We start from the raw sequence: 24006 nt of genomic DNA, 5'->3' as shown, positions 1-24006 counted from the left end.
AGTGGAAGTTGAGGATGAGATAGGCCACAGTGCATGTAGCAGCTCCTTTAGAAAACTTAGCTAACTGTGAAGGGGAGTAGAGAGGGTGACCCTGGAGGGAGCCAAGAGAGTAAGGTATTCTTTGTTGTTTGAAAGAAAATCTAGAGCATGTTCCAAGTGCCAGTGTTTATTGGAACAATACAGAGAGGGACTGAGGACAGGTATTTTGATTCAATGGGATGGAAGTGGGATGTGTTGTTAGGTATATCCAAGCAGAGTTTCTGAGAAACTCTGGAAGTGTCGAGGGATTGGCTTTGGAAAGAAAAGGAAACTCTAGGGATTGTGTATTGTCAGTGAAGTATGAGGCTGTTGGGAATGAGAGGGTGAGTGAGTGGAAATATGTCGAAAGTTTGAGAAGGCTTGAAAAGCTTAAAAATAGTCATTTGAGGAGGTAAATTAACCATTTCACTAGAGAAACATACTAAGATTGCTATATAGTGTTGTTAACTTAGAGTGATGGGATAGAACTCTGCTTAGTTTTGTGACCACTACCCACCCACCTTCCAGCTCTTAGATTTACTGCTTGCTACAAGTGTGGGGGAGGCAAGTGGTCAAGTTCAAAGTTTTGGTTTTGAGGTCATTGATCCCTCCTCCTAGCTCTGTACCTTGAAGAATTAAATACAACCTCCAGCTAACAAGGTGTAGCTAAGGCAGTTGACTTTGGACATCGTCATTCAGTTATAGTGACCTGGTAGAGAGATCCAGCTGGAAGTTAGAGCAGCCATGTTCTGGGTGCTTTGGGAAGTTGCGTTAAACTTAGTGTGGGACAATTTTCAAAGTTCTCTATTGATTCTAATTATTTTGGTGTCTTTCAAAAAATTGTTTGAAAATGCTTATCTTACTTGGTTGTAGAAAAATGAAACAAAGCCTTTTTCCCCCTTAAAATGGAAAAAAGAGATGTGAGATTTAAAGTTCATAGCTAGTAAAATAAAAGGATGTAAATTTTAGCCAAAATTTACTCTCCATGTTTTACATTCAAAACCCATATTGGAAGCACAGTTGGTGGTTATGCTAGCCTGTATTTCTTACTAATATTAATATCTCTTCTTCTTTCATTTTAGGAAATAGTCTAGTAAGTTTAACCTTTCATTTATTTAGTCTTCACGGATTAATTGAGTACTTCAATTTAGATATGATGAAACTTCGTAGATTTTTAGGTAAGTGAGTCTAATCCATTTACTAGTAATTAAGATTTAAGCCTGTTGAAATTTGTGTCAGTTATATCCATTAGCTATTGCTCTAAAACAAACTACTTCAAACTTAGTGCCTTGGAATGACCCACATTTATTTAGCTGTTCAATGCTGCTTGTAGTCTGGCTGAGCTCCTTTATTTGCCTGCAGGTGACAACAGGTGAGCTACTCTGTGGGCCTTGCCTGGGACCTCAGCTGGGCTGCACGTGGCTCTCCATGGTCTCCCATTAAATTAAAAGGTTACGGAGGAGTTGGCACCTTAATAAATTTGCTTTAAAAACAAAAAAAGAAGGGAATATTTATTTATTTTACAATAAGCTGAGCTTGTTCAAGGAGCGAGCTGGTCTACCCACAGCCCCAGGCCCCGGTCTCAGCACTGGCACACTCTTACTTCCACAACATCCTCTTGGCCAAAGCGGATCAGATGGGGAGGAACAGCACCTACCTGCCAGGAAGCTTTGTGGGTTCCCGGCACAGGTGGAGGGCATAGTGAAGAAGTGGGACACTTTTGCAGTCATTCTCTGACACTAACCACAGCTTTGTGACAAAGATGACAAGTTTTGTGCTTTTTAAAAATTTTGAAAGCTCAAACTTTAAAAAAATCAGGTACATTGTACCGAGGTACTCTTTTTCTGATCCCAGAAATCTCTTTACAATAGACTTTATTTATTTTTTATTTTTTTTACAGTAGACTTTGAAGATGATTTGTAATCTGTTTAACCATGCAGGGTGATATTTGCTTAGGACTGCTCTGCTAAGAAAAAAGTTGAAGTTTTTTACCAAATAAAAATGTTAAAAAAATTAGCATGGGAATTATTTCTTACTTTTTTAAAGAAGAAGATAGTATTTTCTTTCCTCTTAAATACCAGACTAAGATAAATTTATTACTTAGGCCCTTTAGAGACTTTTCATGTATTACTTATTTATACTTTGTATGCCTGTAGTCCTATACTAATACATTGTGTAAATTATAAAACACATACAAAAATAGATATTAACAAGAGTAATTAAAAGGCTGTTTGAAGGGATGGATTAAATTAAATATAGAATTCCAATGCTCCTTCCTTTTCACCAATGAGTGATAGTTTACCACTGTGGAATTGGAATTGGCTCACTTTACTCAGTGACCAGAAGATGAGAGTGTTATGCTCTTGGGGCCATCCTGCAGGCTGGATGGCAGTGGGAATAGCTCTGCCCTAATCCTAGTCTACTTTTCATGAGAGCACAATACAAAGCAGAGAGTAAGATTAACAGAAGGTCCATCCCTGCTACTGAAAAACTAATTCCATCTGAAACTTCCCTCACTGATGATGCACCTGTAGGATCATGCTCATATACCCTAATAACTGTAATATTTTAGCCTCATATAGATTTTTGTTCACTGACAAATGTCTAGAATCTAAAACAGTACTTGGCACAATAAGTATTTGTTGAATGATTATAGTGTTAATTAAACTGAGAAACTTAAAATTATATTTAAGAGAGAGGAGTTTGGCACGATGATAGATTCACATTTTAAACTTTTTTTTTTTTTTTAAAGATTTTATTTATTCATGATAGTCACACAGAGAGAGACAGAGAGGCAGAGACACAGGCAGAGGGAGAAGCAGGCTCCATGCACTGGGAGCCCGACGTGGGATTCGATCCCGGGTCTCCAGGATCGCGCCCCGGGCCAAAGGCAGGCGCCAAACCACTGCGCCACCCAGGGATCCCGATAGATTCACATTTTAAAAGAGAAAATATTTATTGTTTTGACATGAATACCTTCTGAAAATTTCAAACAAGTTAGCAGTCCAGTGGTATTGATTCTTTGGTATATGTGTGAGTTTTGAGGTGATTATCATCTCTCTGAATCTGTATAGTCAGCTGATAGCCACATAAAAGTTTTAAGTGGAAAACTCCTAATTATCATAATTTTTGTATTGGTATATGCTTCTCACCTACAATGAAATGTGTGGTTTTTTTTTTCTTTGATGCAGTTATGATTCAAGAAGATTACCACAGTCAGAACCCTTACCACAATGCAGTCCATGCTGCAGATGTTACTCAGGCCATGCACTGTTACTTAAAAGAACCTAAGGTAAGGTGCTGACATTTACAGTGGGTGAGAATTCTAAGAAAATTCTTTTGACTTACTATCAAATGCTTTTCCTTAAGTTAGTGATTTGACTTAAAATTAGAGGGTTCCTTCACAAGAGTGAGTTCTGGCTGGATCAAGCTTCCCATCGTGGTTATCTGTGTAAGTGTAGCAGCTCAAGAACTGGGTGATTGTTGGGAGCAAGGCTGGAGAAGTCCAGGGAAGGTGCAGATCCTAGGAACCTCCCAGTGCTGTGTTAAGACACTGATATTTACACTAAGCTCCTGGTGAGCTCCCTGAGGGCTGAACAGCATTAGTCTGGTTTAGTGAATGAATGGGGAACTGCAAAAGGGAATCAGGAGACTTTAGAAAGCTGTCCTGGGTGTGGTATCAAGATGAATCTGGCAAGACCAGGAAAAGGGACTCCCGTCAGGAGTTGTTTCATTTCGATGCACCATGGAAGAGCCTGGCAGCTCAAGCTAGGCAAGTAGCCTTGGGGAAGAGGAGAGTGGATGGTCTGTAAGATTTCTTCTGAGTTAGAGTATCTAGGTTATGGTGTCTGCATGCATTTGGGGGGGATGAACTAGGGAGCAGAGTGGATGAAGACTGTGGAGCAGCTGAGTAGAAGGTGGAATTCTGTGAAAGAAAGACGTAGAAAAGAGAGCAAGTTTTGGGGGTAAGGCGGGTAGAGATGATGAGTTCCATTTTGGATACATGAAGTTAAACATATTTGTGCTATATCCAAATGGAGCAGTTGAATAGAGGGTTGGATCAAAGATCCTGGAGCACAGGAGAGAATCTGATGGAGATACAGATGCAGGAGTCATCTTCTGTAGATGATAACAGAAAGCCACATTTGCCCATGGACGTTTTCTACCCCTGAGGGTTGTGAAAATACATCTGCTTACTCTTAGCCCTGCTTCTAAACTCTTCTCCCCTGAGATCTGACCGTTTGTGCTAGTTGATACCAACTGTGATATAGCCATGTGGTTGGCAGTGTTCTGATTTTTCAAGAGATTGTGGAATATATGAAAATACCCCAATTTTTTTTTTTTTTTTAAAGATTTTATTTATTTATTCATGGTAGTCACAGAGAGAGAGAGAGAGAGGCTCAGAGACACAGGCAGAGGGAGAAGCAGGCTCCGTGCACCGGGAGCCCGACGTGGGATTCGATCCCGGGTCTCCAGGATTGCGCCCTGGGCCAAAGGCAGGCGCCAAACCGCTGCGCCACCCAGGGATCCCGAAAATACCCCAATTTTTAAAGTATATACATCATGACTTTTTTTTTAAGATTTATTTATTTTAGAGAGATTGAGGGTGCATGTATGTGCATAATGGAGGAGCAGAGGGGAGGGGAGAGGGGAGAGAATCCTAAGTAGACTTCCCACTAGGTGCAGAGCCTGCCTCAGGCCTTGATGCCCTGACTCTGAGGTTATGACCAGAGCTGAAATCAAGAGTTGGATGCTTAACGGACTGAGCCACTCAGGTGCCCCACATCACGATTTTTTTAAAAAAAGCATATTTATTGTGGTGTCACTTATATACCATAATAAAATGTATATACTCCCAAGCCCAATTTTTTTATTGAACTTTAGAAAAACTCTGGCTAAGTCTAAAGCCTCTATTTGAGAGTTTTTTGGGAGAAGTTGATAAGTAATCACCATACAGCCAGGTAAATGGAATGATGTTCTATGAGACACTGTGAACACATCTGCGAAGGCTTCTCCCCTCCCATCTTCCGCTGGCCACACCCAACCAGAAGCCAGGGCCTGGAAGTTAGGGTTGATGTCAGGCAGTGGGAGTGGTGAGAGGGGCAGAGAACACACAGGATGGGGGAGTTGTGGATAAAAATGAATAAAAACAGACTTACCTTTGCAGCTCTGGCAATACTAATTTTTGAACCTTTTTTTTTTTTTTTTTGCCTATGTAGCTCTGATAATTCTTATTTTAAATACTTTTAGCCCTATGCAGCTCTGAATAATACTTATTTGAAATACTTTTCATTGTTAACATACTCCACACTTAGGTAAGGCTTCAGTGAAGGAGATAGATAAAATCACTGAGCCCTAAAATGCAAAAATTCCATTCTCCTTTATTGTCGTTTACATTTTAAAACAGATTCATTCTGGGGCGCCTGAGTGGCTCAGTTGGTTGAGAGTCTGCCTCCTCCTAAGGTCATGATCACAGGGTTCTGGGATCAAGCTGCATCAGGCTCCTTGCTGGGTGGGGAGCCTGCTTCTCCCTCTCCCACTGCTCATGTTTTCTCTAGATCTCTCTCTCTCAAATAAGTAAATACAATCTTAAAAAAAAAAAAAAAAAAAAAAAAAAAAACCAAACAAAAAAAAAACCAGAATCACTCAGTTTTAAAAGTACATTCTAAGAAAAGCCTTCTTTTTTATTTCCTCGGCTTTTATGTGGCCTCACAATTTCAAGTGGTGTCACTAGTTGAGTACATTTTTCTGGTGCTAGGAATCCACTGGAAAACAGGACAGGAAAGGTCCCAGTGGGGGGAAGCAGTTATTAAACAAATGAATAGAATGTTGTTGTAATTACTCATGTGGAGAAACCAAAATAGAGGAACATGCTGGAAAGTGACCAGTGTATGGCAAGCATTTACAGCTTTGGTTAGAGTGGTCAGAAAACACCGAAACCGGGCAGTCCGGGCGACTCAGCGATTCAGCACCGCCTTCAGCCCAGGGCGTGATCCTGGAGACCGGGGATCGAGTCCCACGTTGGGCTCCCTGCACGGAGCCTGCTTCTCCCTCTGCCTGTGCCTCTGCACCCCTCCTCCCCCCCCCGCCCCCCCCCGCCGTGACTCTCATGAATAAATAAAATCTTAAAAAAAAAAAAAGAAAAGAAAACCCCGAAACCAAAAGGGAAAATTTGAGGAGGAACCAGCTGTACAAAGATGCAGGCACGGAGGGAATTGTAAATAGAAAGGCTTATTAGATAGAGAATTTAGTGAGAAGCATGCTTTCAGTTTTTATGTATGATTTCTGTGTAAGAGCTAATTCCTGGACTCTAAGTGAAAAAAATATTCAAAGCCCCCCAAATTGCTAGAAAGTTAGGGAAAAGTTCCTTCTCTCTATACTTGCATCAGCTCTAACTTTAGTGTTCACTTCTTATGTTTTCGTAGCTGAACTTACATAGATCATAATTGTGTTCCAGTTGACCCTACTAGCACTTAATAGCAACAATAAAAACTGTGAGGTTTTTTATTGAACACAGGAAAACTCACCATTACTAGTTTTCTTTTTGAAAAAGGGTCCTGATGATAACTTTGCAGGTACAAGTGAAGTCTGGCTTATAGATGTCAAATGGTTTGCAGTTTCTTTCTTCACAGGACTCCTTGTTACTGTCTGGCATAACCAGATACAGTCACAGGAATGGAAATGACATTTGCCTTTGTTTTTAATTCACTCTAAGAAATTGTAATAATGTCACTGACTTCTTTGTCTTTGTTATAAAGCTCATAAAGTTTTCTTTCTGATGAAAAATTTTTTTCATGTGGATTTGTTTTCAACTTAGAACTTACTTTTTCCCTTCACAGAACTTTTAGAAATTCAGTTATTCCTTCTCATGTTTCTCTTTTTAATGGTTAACTCTTAAGTCCACCTGAGATGGTTTGAAGTCCAGTAACCAATTTGTTGATGCATTAATTTTTTTAAGTCTAAGTCTGGATTACTGTATTCTCCCAGGATAGTACATGTCTACTGCCCTTTTGCCTCTGTGCTCATTACCATAAGAATATAACACTTCTGCATATTGCTTAGTGACTTACATGTTCAGATCTCCACAGCCATGCCCACACGTCTCTGTCGGGGAGAGGAGGTTGCTTTATATTTAGGGTGCCCACATAGCAGGTCTCCTGCATATATTGACTTAAAGCAGATCTTTATTTTTTTAAATGCTTTTGTGTATCCTAAAGAAGAAACCATTTTCCTCACCATCGTCTCCATTCATCGAGCCTTTCCATATACCAATTACAGGGATTCAAAATAGTGCCTTCAAACAAGTTGGAGTTTTCCATGGGATTCAAACTCTCAGACAGTGATTTTTTTTTTCCCCATTCTAAGATGAACTTGACATAGGAGATGGAACAAGGTCCATTCTGGCATAGGAAGAAAATGTTAGAATTTGAATCTAAATTTATTTTTTATCTCAAAATTTAAAAATTGTCAACTTTCACCTCTGCTTTATCATGTACGGTATATATTCAGTATCATACGTATAACTGTGTGGCGGTATGGGCTCAAAATATTTTACTGTTGGTTAGGACAAAGGATCACACAAGTTTAGAAAGCATTGCCCTAATATTACCTGAAAAAAAGTGTGTTCTGCAGAATGTTACTATGGCAGGAAATGTGAGTTGTTGTAGGAACACAAATCAGTCATTTGCTTGCCTGGAGGTAGAGACTGGTCATTGGAGTCAGGCCTTAAAAGAGGAGTACAAGTTGGCCAGAAAATGAGAGGAGATTGATGAAAAACAGGTGATACACACAGGTGATCATTTCTTACCATTGACAGTTTCTGTTACTTATTTTATCACTGATAGTTTCAGCCAGGCAATAAACTAACTTCTTGTGATTATTTTATTGTATCAGCAAAGGTTAGCAATGGATATTGAACTGTAACATAATGATTGCTAGTTTACAAGATTGCTTTTTCTGAGGTGAATTGTTCTGAATGTATCCATCCATTGGGAGAAGATTTTATTACAGACTAGACATAGACTTTTCCATGATTACTCAATAGCTTCCATAAACATTAGGACCTCAGAAATAACCTTACACTTTGGATTCTTAACTGAAGTCCCGTAACCAGTTTGTTGATAAATAAGTGCCCTCAGTCATAGGTCTTCTGTATTGTATACTTAAACTTCTGATAAGAGGGTATATCTCACATTAAGTGTTCTTAAAATAATTTAAAAAAATTTTTAAAGACCCTCATAGGTCTTGTATTGGTAGTGGCTATAGTAATAAAAATATACAAACCTGTGTTTGTTTTAAACCCATTTCTCAAAGAGATGGTTTATGTTTTAGCTCTCATGTTAAGTAAGCTTGTTTAAAATGAAACAGTAGAAGGATGGGGTTTGTAAAGTCTGTGTGGGCAGGGACACGCGTCATTATTATGCCTACCCCCAGTGTCATCAGCACCTGGCAGGTGCTCAGTGGTCTTAATGCACAGTCTGAAAAACATGAAGGAGGAGGAGACTTGACACTACTGTTTGGGGCTCATTCTGAACTACTGTAGTGGTACCGAGTTTATTTCAAATATGTCTATAATTAATTCTTTTGTTACACTTCAGCTTGCCAGTTCTGTAACTCCTTGGGATGTCTTGCTGAGCTTAATTGCGGCTGCCACTCATGATCTGGATCATCCAGGTGTTAATCAACCTTTCCTTATTAAAACTAACCATTACTTGGCAACTTTATACAAGGTTAGTGCAATTTTGTCATGCAGTTTAATATTCTTGGATTCTGGAAAATGTTTTAATGGAATCAAAGTAGCAAACAGATTCTCAAAGAATGTTAGAATTTTAACCAGATTAATATCACCTAAGTAATTCTTTATGTTCAGAAGAGATTTACCATTAATTCAGATATGCCCTTTTTTGTAGAATACCTCAGTACTGGAAAATCACCACTGGAGATCTGCAGTGGGATTATTGAGAGAATCTGGTTTATTCTCACATATGCCATCAGAAAGCAGGTAGGCTGGATTAAGACACATTTAATTGGTTACAAACTAAGGAAATTAAGTTGGCAAAACAATTTTATAAAGTTTTACAAATTACTCAGGTGTTCCACAGTTTTCAGTTTTTGTTAAATTTAATGGCTAAATTATTTTACAAATTTATATCAAAATTCTAGTAATTTAAACTATTCTACAGGATACACAGTAGTATTTTTTTAGTGCATTTTTATGGCTCATTCCATAGACTTGGCAAGTATTACAAAATTCATTCCAAATACTAGTATAATAACTAGTATTATGTATTTCCACTTTATGCTCATTTGAATAAAACCCTATGTCCTAGGTGTAAAGAAATTAATCATTCTTTATAACAAATACACTCAAGTTTCACGAAGTTTTCAAAACTGATAAGTAAAAAGAATACTTTGTGTCTCAATAGCATAGTCCTAGAATCAGTAATGGTGGAAAGAACAGAAAATACTAATTTCTTAAGAAAAAGGCCATTTCGTGTTAAGAGGCAAGGCCATTTAAAGCCTGATAAAAAGAATTGGTGCAAATGAGCCCAACAGGATGGTGGTTAACAAAGTGTCCTATCATTGATCCATAAACCAATGCTTTTACTAATGCCTCACTCAGAGAAGATACACTTGAGAAAAAAACCATGTAGGTGGATATGAACTATCTGACTCTAGAGACAAGGTGAGGTGTAAAAATAAGTTTGGGCACTAAAATATAAATTCCTATCATTGTTCTTTCCTTGTTCCTTTTCATAATATAAAACCTTATTTTAGAAACTTAAGTATTTTGTGTAATGACCATGAGAAAAAAGCTGGACTTTATTTTTTATTTTTTTAAATCTTTATTCACGGATACCATTTGGAGTTATGACAATACTTCTGGTAAGTAATATTGTTTCTTGCTGTAGTACAAATGTAAAAATTGTTTAAACCATAGTTTTTATATGTATAAATTATCTTTTTCTTAAGGCAGATTAAAATGTTTGCTTTATTCCCTTTTTGTCGTGTTTTACAGTTGATTAACCGTGTTGATAAAAACTGAAAATAAGGAACACTGCATAATAGCATTCTTTTATGTTTCCTTTATTTAGAGTTTGTTTTACTTAATACTCAATATTGTGAGCCTTTTAATCTGGTGACAGCTCTTTACTGATCTTTATACATAGATAAAGTTTGCTATGGCCCATTGGTGGGGAAAAGGCAGGGATTTTAAGTTTATTTCCCTTTTTATTCAACTTGAAACGGTTTTTTAAAATGATATATTTGTATTAACTCGTTACCTTTTCCTTTCAGAAAAGTTGGATATTCATTCAGATAATTGATTCTTGAACTTGACCCTGAAAATATAGTTGCATCTAAACTCAAATTGTTTGGTGGGATTTTATCAATGTATAATCAGGCATCTTAGTCAAAATACCTACAGTAGTTAATTGTTGACTGGGCTGTTCTTTCTCTGTTTGCACCAGCCTTTTGCCTTTCAGATTTCAGACACCAGAAAATAAAACAGAATTGTTTACCTTCAGCACATCCCAGCAAAGAATTTTCTAAAATAATGTTACCAATCTCATATAGATACTTCTAAGGCAAATAATTAATTCCTCCTTGGCTGACAAAATAAAAGCACTCTTTTTGGAATGTACTCATATTGGTATTTTCCTACAAACTCCTTTGGTTTTAGTTTTGATATTTTTAATAGTTTTTTTTTAACACATTCTTTAAAATTCATTGTGATGGATTAAAAGTTAAATGGCAGAGCATTAAGTTTAAGAAAAAAGAAATAAGAATTTAATTGAAAGTCTTCTATTTTCTCTTTATATTTCTCTAATTCCAGGCAACAAATGGAGACTCAGATAGGTGCTTTGATACTAGCCACAGACATCAGTCGCCAAAATGAGTATCTGTCATTGTTTAGGTCCCATTTGGACAGAGGTGACTTACGCCTAGAAGATTCCAGGCATAGGCATTTGGTTTTACAGGTAAAATGGGGCTGGGAAAGATTCTCTTTCTAGGGTAAATTATATGATGATTAGAATAAAAATGAAATCTTCTGGGGCAGCTTTCAGAGTGGTCAAGTCTTGAGGGAAAGTTGTGGAATCTCCTTCCATGAGTGAAACACTTTCCAGAAGGTGAATCTGTTCCTAAGGAAAACACAGTTGCTTTTGTAGTTTTCATACTTGAGATTTCTAACAAAAACAATTTTTGTAAGATTAGGGTGCTGACCAAGAAACAGCATTTGATTAAAATTTTGCATATATAAAAGAGAGAGAATCAGATGATTTATGTGTAGCTTTATGTTTAGTCCTGTCCTTATGCTTGGCTCTTGGGTATTAGTAAAGCATGTGTAATGAGATAAGCAGTCCTTCAACATTCCTGCAGAAATAAGTGATGGCCCTAGTAGCATCATGAAATTAATATAAAAGACAATGAATTTTCTATTGCAGTATTTTCTTTTTATTAAGATCTTTTTTCCCTGCAATTAGAGTATGTTGGAGCTTAGTACAATTGAAATTTTACTTTTTTCTTAAAAGAATTTTAATATTTTGCTCGCTAGATGGCTTTGAAATGTGCTGATATTTGTAACCCATGTCGGACCTGGGAATTAAGCAAGCAGTGGAGTGAAAAAGTAACAGAGGAGTTCTTCCATCAAGGCAAGTTACAATTTTGGGTGATAAGTAGTCTATCACTTGGATAAACTAACCCACACATTTGCGGGAGTCCAGCCCGACATACTTGGTCTTTTTAGTGACAATTCATAATAGATGTCCCTAGAACAAATAATGTACAAATTGAGCCTCTGTTTTCAAAATTAGCAGTTCTCTTTCGAAATGATCAGATATGAATATATGCATACATTTATAAATAGATGTGTAGCTCAGGTTGGAAATTTTGCTACACGGAAAGATTTCCCTGACCTTGTTACATCTTTGTCCCATGTGGAAGATATTGCCATATGAATGTGCAAGATATTTTTAGCAATTTAAAGCCAAGAACCAAGGATCTTCATTTTATGCACCTTCCTTTTAGAAATCTAAGTGTTAAATTAAAATGCTAGTAGAATTACAGTCATGGGGGTAACACCTAGTAAAATTTTTCATGTCCTCCATTTAAATTAGGATATCAGCTTGAGACGCCTGGGTGGTTCAGCGGTTGAGTATCTGCCTTTGGCTTGGGGTGTGATCTTGGAGTCCCGGGGTCGAGTCCTGCATTGGGCTCCCTGTGTGGAACCTGCTTCTCCCTCTGCCTATGTCTCTGCCTCTCTCTCTCTCTATCATGAATGAATAAATAAAATCTTTTAAAAAATTAGGATATCAGCTTGTTAATCTTTTCTATCTTTGAATAATTTAAAAAAGAACTAATTTAGTCACCATCCTTTCATGAGGATTAAGTATGTCATGTTTTTCCTAAGGAATTTACAAGTAAGATGAAGACTTTAATTATATACTTAAGCAATGGGTATGTTCCACGTTAATAATTCTTTTTTTTTTTTAATTTTAGGAGATATAGAAAAGAAGTATCATTTGGGTGTGAGTCCACTTTGTGATCGTCAGACTGAATCTATTGCCAACATCCAGATTGGTAACTATACATACATAGATATAGCTGGTTAGAAAAATCCTGCTGACTTTAATTTTATCAAAAATAAATATACTTTTAAAATATATAATATTAAAATTGTGCTCATTTCTGTTTTTTAATTGAGGAAATTTTACCACTTTTTCCCCTTTTATGGCTCTTATGATTTACTCTCATTTGATCTTAAGTCATAAAAACCATAATATTTGCAAAGCAGGTGGCAGTAACTTTGTTCTGAAACTGAAAGAATGTATGGTTTGCTAATGTGGAAGCTTCTTTTGCATGATTCTCAGATTGCCATTCTGAAGCGAGAAAAGTGACCACTGAGTAAGCAAGATGATAACGTGAAGACCAGTTTTTACTACCGCTTACTTGTCTCTTTTAGCATTGCCTGTTGGTTCATTCTTCAGCCTCCTGGGAATCTCCCCTTAAGCTATTTCAGTCTGCTCTCCAGCAGCTGCCCTTCACGTACCCACAGCAACCCGGGACTCTGCCCTGTTCCCCAAATCCGTGACGCCCCTCCACTCTTTGTGCCTCGCCATCCTTCCCATCTGCCTGCTGGACTCATTTTTCTGGAAGAGACACCTGCTCCCGAAGCTACCTTCTACTCTGCAGGCAGAGTTGCTCTTTTTTCCAGGCCTTCCAGAACACCATATCCATCTGTCCTTGCACCCAGTTCCTTGTCCCTGGCAATGTGTTCCTGAGGCCCCACACTGTACCTGGAGGCAGGGGGCACTTGGGAACTGTTAGGAACCATTACAGGTGCCATAGCTGTGATGGAAAAACAGGGAGATGTGCTGATTGAAATATGGGCAACTTGTTGTAGAAGAGCAAAGGAATGAGTGGTGGAGTTCTGAGCATAAAGTAGGACTGTGCGGAGGGGTAGGTCAGCGAGGTATTGAAGGTTGACTATAATATTGGTAGTTGGTGTTGAGTAGGATATTGGAGCATTATCCTACTCACCCAGGGTGGCCTGGGTGGCTCAGCGGTTTAGTACCACCTTCGGCCCAGGGCGTGATCCTGGAGACCCGGGATCGAGTCCCATGTCAGGCTCCCTGCATGGAGCCTGCTTCTCCCTCTGCCTGTGTCTCTGCCTCTCTGTGTCTCTCATGAATAAATAAATAAAATCTTTAAAAAAAAATGTGTACACAAACTTCAGAAAGATAAAGTTTCTAGAAATTCAGAAGATAACATGCTTCTGTGGCATAATACTTTGAGAAGAGGCCTGTGCTCTAGGTGAGAAATTCAGAAATGTAATTCTCGCATTGTAATTGCAAAGGATTATAATGTAGAAGACAGGAGGTTGTAGGGGACTTGACTGCAGGAGGAGAATAGGGAAAATGAAGAGCCAGGCCCAGGAGAGTGTGGTACAGGCCTGTGGGAATGGTGTTGGGGTGCTGAGGTGCCAGGAAACCTAAGGAGTTTTACAGAGGGGGATGCTTTCTTTTGGGAGGATGAAAAGACAATTATGAAGCAGATCTGTGCCTGGAGTCTCAAGCAGAAAAATCTTCAAATGCAAAAGAATAGGTGAAACGTGGTCAAAGGGAATTGAGTCAAAGATAGGTAGCAGAGGCACTGTAACCACTTTAAGTTCTTTCTGACTCCCTTGGTTAATGTGGGAACTTTACAGTGAAGTTTTTTAAAACTGCAATTTTTAAAAGGGCAAAGAAGCTAGATCCCTTCAACTCTTCATTTCCATCTGTAGATCTTGTCCATGTTGGACAGTTCCAGGTGAGGTTATCTGAGGGACAGGATACAGAAAATGATGATAAAGGTTGACATCTGCTAACTGTTCACAACAACCCTAGGAGACAAATACTGCTAGTGCTTCTTTTTCAGATAGTTTGCCAGTTATATACAGTTCACAGATATTGGCGTTTTTGACATCAAATCCCATGTAAAATAGGGCTTGGAAAGATTCTATTTCTAGGTAAATCCTGTGACTAACAGAATAAATACTGTGATTACTCAGAGTCAGCATAGGGTCATTAAGTAGAAGTCACATTTAATTAATCCAGGTTCCATCTTTAATAGGAATAATAGTTTTGTTAAACAAGAAAAGATCATGTATTGGGTAAGGTATTGACAGGGTGTCCTATAGTACATGGAGGTGAGAGAGAGGCGCATGTACAGTAAGTAGATTCACAAGCAGCTGATAAGTAGAGCCCCGCCCTCCAAGAGGGAGCTGCATGGCTCTATGTGTCCAGGTCCCCAGCCTGTTCATTTTTACCAGGTGCTTAAGAGCTGGAAGAATGAGGGTTAACCTAGAGCTGGAAGTAATACTTCTGGATTGTTGGATGTTACGGGCAAGATCCAAAAGCTCTCAACCAGTTGGAATAATGGGTGAATCCATAGGAAGAAACTCATGTAAAGCCTGATAATAAGATTCTAATTTGGGTATAAAACTCTAGCTGCTCATGACTTCAGTATGGGATCTAGAAAAGACAGGCCTTTGGGTGACTGTTCAGCCTGACCCTGTGGTGTGAGGATGGCTCACAAAAACCTGCTGCTCTCTTTGCGGTGATGACATTTTTCTGTTTGTCTGTTTCTCTTCACCAGAACACAACTCCTTGAGGGCACATCTTGTCTATTCCCTGCTATATTCCTGGCCACCCTAGAACAGTGCCTGGCATATAGTAGGTTCTTGGTTAATATATATGGCGGGAATGGAAGAAATAGAAGGCCTTATTTCCACTTATTAACCAGTAGTCCAGATAACTACAGTTTGTACACTTTTCTAATAAAAAGTCCTAATTGCTTTTTTTTTTTTTTTTTTAAGATTTTATTCATGAGAGAGAGAGAGAGAGAGAGGCAGAGACACGGGCAGAAGGGAGAAGCAGGCTCCACGCAGGGAGCCCGATGGTGGGACTCCATCCAGGGACTCTAGCTAGGATCACACCCTGGGCAGGCGCTAAACCACTGAGCCACCCAGGGATTCCCCCAATTGCTTTAATTCCAGAATTTTTTGCCACCTAAATGTAACCTATGTTGTGTGTGGTCCACAGAGATCTTTTGCTGCAAAGGAAAAGTTTTGGAGATGAAAAAAATTTAAAAACTGTTACATAGCAGTGATAGAATTTGAATTTTGTAAAAGGTTTGGCTCTATAAATTCTGATTTAAGTGGCCAATTGTAACCATGGGCAGGTGTGAAGATTGTCATACCTGAGGGGATAAAACAAGGCAGCAAACCAGCAGTGCCACTTCAGTTCCCACCTCATCACCCACAGGCCTGGGAGACCCCTCTCAGCCTCTAGCTGTCTTCACTGCAACCGTCTGCCCTGCTTTCCTCACAGTTGGAAGGGCCACTGAGTGTTTGCTCAAATAGATGTGGTTGTGGAGCTGAGAGCAGTCGTCAGAAAAGATTTGATGTGTTTGTCAGTTAACCTTTACTTAGAGTTCTAGGAGTTGGGCAGCCCGGGTGGCTCAGCGGTTTAGCGCCGCCTTCAGCCCCTGGATCCAGTCTTGAGTCTCATGTCGGGCTCCCTGCATGAAGCCTGCTTCTCCCTCTGCCTGTGTCTCTACCCTCCCCCCCCCCCCCGTGTCTCTCATGAATAAATAAATAAAATAAATAAAATCTTAAAAAAAAAAACAAAGTTCCTTAATAGATTCTTCAGAGAAGTTAGGTAAATTTACACACATACACACACAGAAAACTTAGGTAATACTGGATTAGGACTTAGAGAAAAAACACCGGGTAGATGTTTTGAAGATGAAGTTTCAGAATATACGTTAATACCTTTTTTCTCTCATTTTCTCAAGGTTTCATGACTTACCTAGTGGAGCCTTTATTCACAGAATGGGCCAGGTTTTCCAATACCAGGCTCTCCCAGACAATGCTCGGACATATGGGGCTGAACAAAGCCAGTTGGAAGGGGCTGCAGAGAGAACAGTCCACCAGTGAGGACACTGATGCTGCGTTCGAGGAGTTGAACTCACAGTTATTACCTCAGGAAAATCGATTATCATAGCCCCCAGAGTCAGTGGGACAGACTGTCTCCTGCAGGTGTTTAGAAATGTGAAATGGGGTCTCAAGGTGAGAGGACTTGCTCTTGACTGCCAAGGTTTCCGAAGGAACAAGGCCAGCGTTATTTATTCCCAAGGTGTCGTGTCCTCTCTCGGATCACGCAACCCCACTTTTTAATTATAAGACCCGAACATATAGCAATATGCATTTGGCTTTCGTGAGAAACCTTGAATATGCAAAGCCCAGCAGGAGCGAACCGGAGAGGAGGAACAAAAGGAAGCTTTGAGGTGTGCCACCGAGTCTTTCCAAGCATTTATTCCTCGAACCACGAAACTTGAACTGGATCTTTCAGCAGAAATCTCTTGGAATTTAACCAATCTGATGCAACATTGTGTATCTGTACCTTCCACTAAGTTCTCTCTGAGAAAATGGAAATGTGAAGTGCCCAGCCTCTGCTGCCTCCTGCAAGACTCGATGTTTACAAATCCACTCTGAAATACTGGTTCTAAATTGCCTTGGAGCATGATTGTGAAGGAACCACTAAGAATTTTAAAGATCAAACTTAACCTGCAGCTCTTTCCCTCTGGTTTGCCTTGTTTCTTCTTTGGATGCCACCAAAGCCTCCCATTTGCTATAGTTTTATTTTGCGCACTGGAAACTGAGCATTTATCATAGAGTACCGCCAAGCTTTCACTCCAGTGCCGTTTGGCAATGCAATTTTTTTTTTAACTCTTAGTTTTTAATTTGGGGCGGGCGGGGAAGAACACCAATGTCCTAGCTGTATTATGATTCTGCAGTGAAGACATTGCATGTTGTTTTCACTACTGTACACTTGACCTGCACATGCAAGAAAAAGGTGGAATGTTTAAAACACCATAATCAGCTCAGGGTATTTGCCAATCTGAAATAAAGTGGGATGGGGAAGTGTGTCCTTCAGAGCAAGGGTACTAAAGTCCCTTTCGCTGCAGTGAGTGAGAGGTATGTTGTGTGTGGATGTGTGGATGTGTGTTTGCGTGCATGTTTGTGCATGTGTGACTGTGCATGTGGTATATTTATCCATGTGGGAAAGGAGTTGAAATGTAAGCTTTTATTTATTATTTTAGAATGTGACACAGTGCGCAGCCACACTGGGGGAGGGGAAGGTAGGTGAGCCGTAACAGACTGCTCCAGTTGCCTTAAACTATGCACAAAGCTAAGTGACCAAACTTCTTGTTTTGATTTGAAAAAAAAAGTGCATTGTTTTCTTGTCCCTCCCTTTGATGAAACGTTACCCTTTGATGGGCCTTTTGATGTGAACAGATGTTTTCTAGGACAAAAATCTAAGGACTAATTTTAAACTTCAAACATTCCACTTTTGTAATTTGTTTTAAATTGTTTTATGTATAGTAAGCACAACTGTAATCTAGTTTTAAGAGAAACCGGTGCTTTCTTTTAGTTCAATTGTATTTCCCTTGTTACTGTAAAAGACTGTTTATCGATTATGTTTACAGTTTGTTGCAACAGCCATTTTCTTGGGAGAAAGCTTGAGTGTAAAGCCATTTGTAAAAGGCTTTGCCATACTCATTTTAATATGTGCCTGTTGCTGTTAACTTTTGATGAATAAAAACCTATCTTTTCACATATTTATCTTCGATATTTACCTTACAACGCAATCTTTTGGAAATCATGATGCTAATGACTAGGAAATCAGAGATTTAGCTTCTTGGTTCTAGCATTCACTCATCGGATACTTAGCCAGCTAGGTGCAGGCACAATCCATTAGCGTTATCTGCACCTCACGAGTGAGTGAGTGGCCCTGCGTATGTAGTTGGCTCCAAGTTCTGACTAATACAAGGGAGAAATCTGCTTGATTCTCCTTTGATTGATGATCAGTGTAAGAAGGGCATCACTGGGCTTCTCCTGTGTCTTCCCTAAGTCCTATTCATTAGGAAGGATATAGTACAAACCTTAAAATCAAACATGCTGTCATTATTTGCATAGAAGAGTGATGTCCAATAGAAATATAGTGTGAGCCATGTAAGTGAATTATCAATTTTCTACTAGCCACGTTTAAAAAAAGGAAAAAAAAACAGATGGAATTAATTTTATTAACATTTATTCCAGTATATCCAAAATATTGTACCATTTCCATATGTAGTCATTATCTTAGAAAAAACCATTGGAGAGATGTTTTACATTCTTTTTTGGGGGGTACAAAATCTTTGAAATCTGGTGTGTTTTTTACACTGGAGAGCACATCTTGGTTCAGACTTAGCCACATTTTGAGTGCTATGGCTAGTGGCTACCATATCGGACAGTGTGGGTACAGCAGTCTGATGTAGTAGAGTGGACTGTACCTGGGGAAGATCAGTGGCCATTAAAGGTGGCACCATCCTGACAAATCTAATGCATCTAGAGTCTGATGAGATCTTTACAGGCTCTGAGAAGATCTTTACAGACCTAGGATGTCAGCACATGGAAAGTGGAGCTATCTCCTAGGAAACTCCCATTAACCAAGCTCATAGTAACAGATACTTTTTTTTTAATGTTAGTATTTGAATTTACAATGGAAATATAACTATCAATCATTCTCTCCCTTTAGGCAAATCTTCTTGGGAAGTCAAATTATGATCAGCCGGTTACTTGGTGAGCATGGATTCTGAGCAAGGGAAGCAAGTTGCCTCATGCATCCATCTCCCTACGGGGATGTGCCTGCTGATATTCATGTTGGTGGACCAGGGTACGCTCTTCCCCTGGATGATGCTAGAGATTCTCTGCCAGTAGTTGCTTCTCCACATCAGCTTCTGATTGGCACATCCAGTAGATCTGTCAGTACCTTCAGCTTTGTCTCAGTTGAACCTGCCTGGGCTCCATCTGCCGGATGATTGCTTACTTCTGCTCTGATCCATTATGTGTTTCTTATTGTTTGATAGAGGATTATCTTATTTCCATTCTTGGGGGAGACACCTCAGTGTTGCTCCCATTTCCTGCCTACACATATAATAAACCCACTGGCAAGTTATGTTTTGTTACATATATATGGAAGTCACAGTCTATATAGCCCTGTTTCTTAAATATAACTTAGATTCCTTGAACATTGATTTTCTAGAAAAATTTGAGGAAACAGTTCAATAATTTAGAAGAGATTACACTTAAAATGTTATGGAACAATTAAAATTCACATGAATTTTTAAAACAGGAGACTTCAAAGAATTGTTGAGCATGTAGCAGCCTTTCAGGGCTCTAGGCCCAACACTTCAGTAGTCAGGGGGCATCTCCTCTGCTCTGAGGGTAAAGGTCCGTGGAGAGAAAATTTTGGCACAAGCCTTAGCTTAATGAAAAAAAAAAATCTGGTACGTGGCTAATATTTGTATTCTGTAAATGTGATGGTTTATAAGGATCCTCTTTGTATAAAAGAAGCAAATATTTTATGTCCTTTACAAACCGGGGAAATCTATTTGTACCTGAGGTACAGGTTAGAGGTGCTAGTAATTCTTTGAAGATTCCTAAAATGGTTTCTTTTCCCAAAATGCTTTCTTGGCTCTTTAAGCTTTCAGTTTTCTTAAAACTCTGAAATTTTTGCATCAGAGGTTTACAATGTTTTCATGTGTACTTTTTTTAATGTATAATATTTTGTTTAAATCCTCTCACAATCAGTATCTCCTGCTTGAGAAAATATATAATGATCGACAGCTAATACGCATTCATTGATGTTTTTAAATAAATGTGCATATTAATCACCATGGCATCGGCGTACATGTGAAACATACTGTTGCAAGATATGTGCAAGACTTAGTCTGAGCCATTCCTTTCTTGCTAAGGATCTGCAGACAACCTTTGTCTTTGGAAGGCCCCCCAAGGGTCCATGGTCTGTCGGTGGAATGCTCACTACCTGGAGGTGAGCTGCCAGGGGGCTCACCGCAGGTCTCATCCACCTTTTAGTCTCTTGTGCTTAGCACAGGGCTAGCGTAAATTGGGCCATCACTAAATGTGTGTTGAACAAACTAATTTGGTATTAATGTGTTTCCTCTTTAGCCATCAGTCTAACATTAAGCAATTCTATCAAAACTAGTGTGTGCTGAATCATGTGGTCAGCAACATCTAGGTTCCTGTTGTGTGCAGAGAGCACTGCACTGGTTGTAATAAAGGTATTAAAAATTACAAAACCCTGGTCTCTGTTCTCAAAATGTTTGGGTGACAAAATGATGTGTGTTCTCGAATATGGCAGGTTTCTGTATTCTACAAAATGACTGCCGAGTATTGGGGTGTGGTTTAGGAGAATGGTTTCATTTGGTTAGTGATGAAAATGATACCATTTCTAGTAATTCTTGCATTTTTTAACATCCATGACCAATAAAATCATTTAGCTTTCAAGTTTGATTCTAAAATATAGTCTCCACATCCTCCCCAACACTTATTTTTCCTTTTTGATAATAGTCAATCTGATAGGTATGAAGTGATACTGTGGTTTCAATTTAATTTATGACGGTGAGCATCATTTCATGTGCCTTGCCGCTTGGCCATCTTTATGTCATTTATGGAAAAATATCCAGGTCCTCTACCCATTTTTTAAATTGGGTTATTTATTTTTTTTATACAAGTTGTATAAGTTCTTTATATATTTTGTATATTAAGCCCTTATTTTCAGGTATCTTCTACCACTAAGTGGGTTGCCTTTTCGTTTTGTTGATGGGTTTCCTTTGTTGTACAAAACTTTGATATGATCCAGCTTGTTATTTTAGATTTTGTTGCCCTTGCCTGAGGAGACTGGTCCAAAACCATATTTCTAAGACCAATGTCAAAGATAGCACTGTGTATGGTTTCTTCTAGGAAGTTATGGTTTTAGGTCTCATATTCAAATCTTTAATCTGTTTGAATTTATTTTTGTATACAGTATAAGATAGTGGCCAGTTTTCCAACGCCTTTTAATGAGATATTGTACATCCTTGGCTCCTTTGTCATAGATTGACTGTATATGCCTGGATTTATTTATGGGCTTTTTATTCTGTTCCATTCATCTATAGGTCTATTTTTATGCCAATATCATACTGTTTTAGTTACTAGATTTTTATAATAGCCTTTGAAATCACAGTGCCTCCAGCTTTCTTGTTCTCATGATTGCTTTGGCTAGGGGAACCCAGGTGGCTCAGTTGGTTAAGCGTCTACTCAGGTCATGATCCCAGAATCCTAGGACTGAGTCCCACATCAGGCTCCCTGCTTAGTGGGAAGTCTGCTTCTCCCTCTGCCTCTGCCCCTCCCCCCTGCTTGAGTTTTCTCTCTCAAAATCTTTAAAGAAATAAAGATTGCTTTGGCTATTGTGTGTGTGTGGGGGGGAGGGGGCATCTTTTGTGATTCCATACAAATTTTAGGATTATTTGTTCTAGTTCTGTGAAAAATGCTGTTGGTACTTTGATATGGATTGCATTGAATCTGTAGATTGAGTAGGAGCATTTTAACAATATTCTTTGAATCCATGAACATGGTATGTGTCATCTTCAATTTCTTTCACCTGTGTCTTGTAGTTTTCATCGTATAGGTTTTCACTTCCTTAAATTTATTCCCAGATATTTTATTCTTTTTGATATAGTTATAGATGGAATTATTTTCCTAATAGCTCCTATTAGTGTATAGAACTACAATTGATTTCTGTATGTTAATTTTATATACTAGCTTGTTTAAAAAAGATTTATTTATATTTTAGAGGGGAAGGAGGGGCAGAGGGAGAGAACGAATCTCAGACTCCCTGCTGAGCATGGAGCTCAACCCCGGGCTCCATCCCACAACCCTGAGATCATGATCTGAGCCAAAATCAAGAGTTGGAATCTTAACTGGCTGAGTCCCCCAGGTATCTCTGTATACTGCTTCTTGACAATTCATTGATATAGTTATGATAGTGTTTTGGTGGTCTTTAGGTTTTTTAGTAAGTGTGGCAACTGCAAATACTGAGTTTTACTGCTTTTCCTATTTGGAATTCTTTTCTTTTTCTTTCCTGATTGCTGTAGCTAGACCTCCTAATACTATGTTAAATAAAAGTGTAAGAGTGGCCATCCTTGTCTTAGGAAAAGCTTAGCTTTTCACCATTGAGGATTAGGTTACCTGTGGGTTTGTCATACGTGGCCTTTATTATTTTCAGATATGTTCCTTCTATACTCACTTTATCATAAATGGATATCAAATTTTGTCAAATGGTTTTTTCCTGCATCTGTTGAGATAACCATACAATTTTTATGTATAAATATTTTGTTTAAATCCTCTCCCAATCGTTTTGTTAATGTGGTGTATCACATGGATTTGCAGATGTCCAACCATCCATGCATCCTTGGAATAAATCTCATTGGATTCTGGTGTATGGCCAGAATTTTTAACACACTAAATTCTGTATGTAATACTTTGTTGAAGATTTTTGCATCAATGTGCATCAAGGATATTTGACCTGTGGTTTTCTTTTCTTATGGTCTTTCAATATCAGGGTAATGGTGGACTCTGTAGTCTTTACTATTTCCTTCCTTCTACTAACTTCAGATATAAAGTTAGGTTGTTTACTTGGGATTTTTCTCATTTCTTGAGGTAGGCTTGTTTTGCTATGAACTTCCCTCTTAGAACTGCTTTTTGCTGCATTCTATGGCTTTTGGAAAGTTCAGTTTTTATTGTCTCAAAGTGTTTCTCTTTGATTTCTTCATTGACTTATTGAGTAACGTTTTTTTAGTCTCCATGTGTTTTTTGCCAGTTTTCTTGTATTTGATTTCTAGTTTCATACTGTTGTGAGAAGAGACAACATATTGCATTCTTGAATTTATTGAAACTTGTTTTGTAGCCTCCCGTGATCTCTCCTGGAGAATGTTCTGTGTATACTTGAAAAGAACCTGTATTCTATAGTTTTGGGGATGGAATATTTTGTATTTATTATTAAGTCCATCTGGCCTAACGTGTCATTTAAGGGCAATGTTTCTTTACTGATTTTCTCTCTGAATGATCTATCCATCGATGTAAGTGGGGTGCTAATGGCCCCTATTGAAGTTTTACTGTTATTTTCCCTCATGTCTGGATCTGTTAATATTTTACTTTATATATTTACATGCTCCTATGTTGGCTCGTAGATATTTACAAACGTTATGTCTTCTTCTTGGACCAACTCCTTTATAATGATAAAGGAGTAATGTAATGCCCTTGTCTTTGGTACAGTCTTTTGTGTTTTTTTTGTTTGTTTTTAAGATTTTATTTGAGTGAGTGTGAGGGCAGGGAGGGAAAGAACAGAAGGAGAGGGACAAGCCGACTCCACCCTGAGTGTGTGGCCCAGTGCAGGAAGGGCCTGATCTCAGGATCCTGAGATCATGACCTGAGCCCAAATCAAGAGTTGGACCCTTACCACCCCTATGTCTTTCAACTTAAGTATTGAGTTCATTTTTTTCCCAAATCAAATGCAACATTTATTAATATATTAGCTACATTTTTTGCTAACAGTCAATGAG

General features: G+C 38.6%; 1 protein-coding gene across 2 annotated transcripts in view; it reads left to right on the top strand.

The window, feature by feature from the left end:
• PDE7A (phosphodiesterase 7A) overlaps window positions 1-18180 on the top strand; it is a 116063-nt gene extending 97883 nt beyond the window's left edge. Inside the window, exons 6-13 of one of the 2 annotated variants that reach the window (XM_038579400.1) lie at window positions 1101-1196; window positions 3210-3310; window positions 8616-8747; window positions 8928-9019; window positions 10853-10997; window positions 11573-11669; window positions 12517-12597; window positions 16354-18180. In XM_038579400.1, the coding sequence (XP_038435328.1) occupies window positions 1101-1196; window positions 3210-3310; window positions 8616-8747; window positions 8928-9019; window positions 10853-10997; window positions 11573-11669; window positions 12517-12597; window positions 16354-16562 (953 nt within the window). In that variant the 3' untranslated portion in view covers window positions 16563-18180. The remainder of the gene's footprint in view (window positions 1-1100; window positions 1197-3209; window positions 3311-8615; window positions 8748-8927; window positions 9020-10852; window positions 10998-11572; window positions 11670-12516; window positions 12598-16353) is intronic. The other variant, XM_038579401.1, reaches the window with a different exon arrangement.
• Window positions 18181-24006: the final 5826 nt, after the last annotated feature.

The sequence above is a fragment of the Canis lupus genome, chromosome 29 (assembly GCF_011100685.1).
Source record: "Canis lupus familiaris isolate Mischka breed German Shepherd chromosome 29, alternate assembly UU_Cfam_GSD_1.0, whole genome shotgun sequence".
Classification (NCBI taxonomy): Eukaryota; Metazoa; Chordata; class Mammalia; order Carnivora; family Canidae; genus Canis; species Canis lupus.
This window is presented reverse-complemented; position numbering and strand designations above follow the sequence as displayed.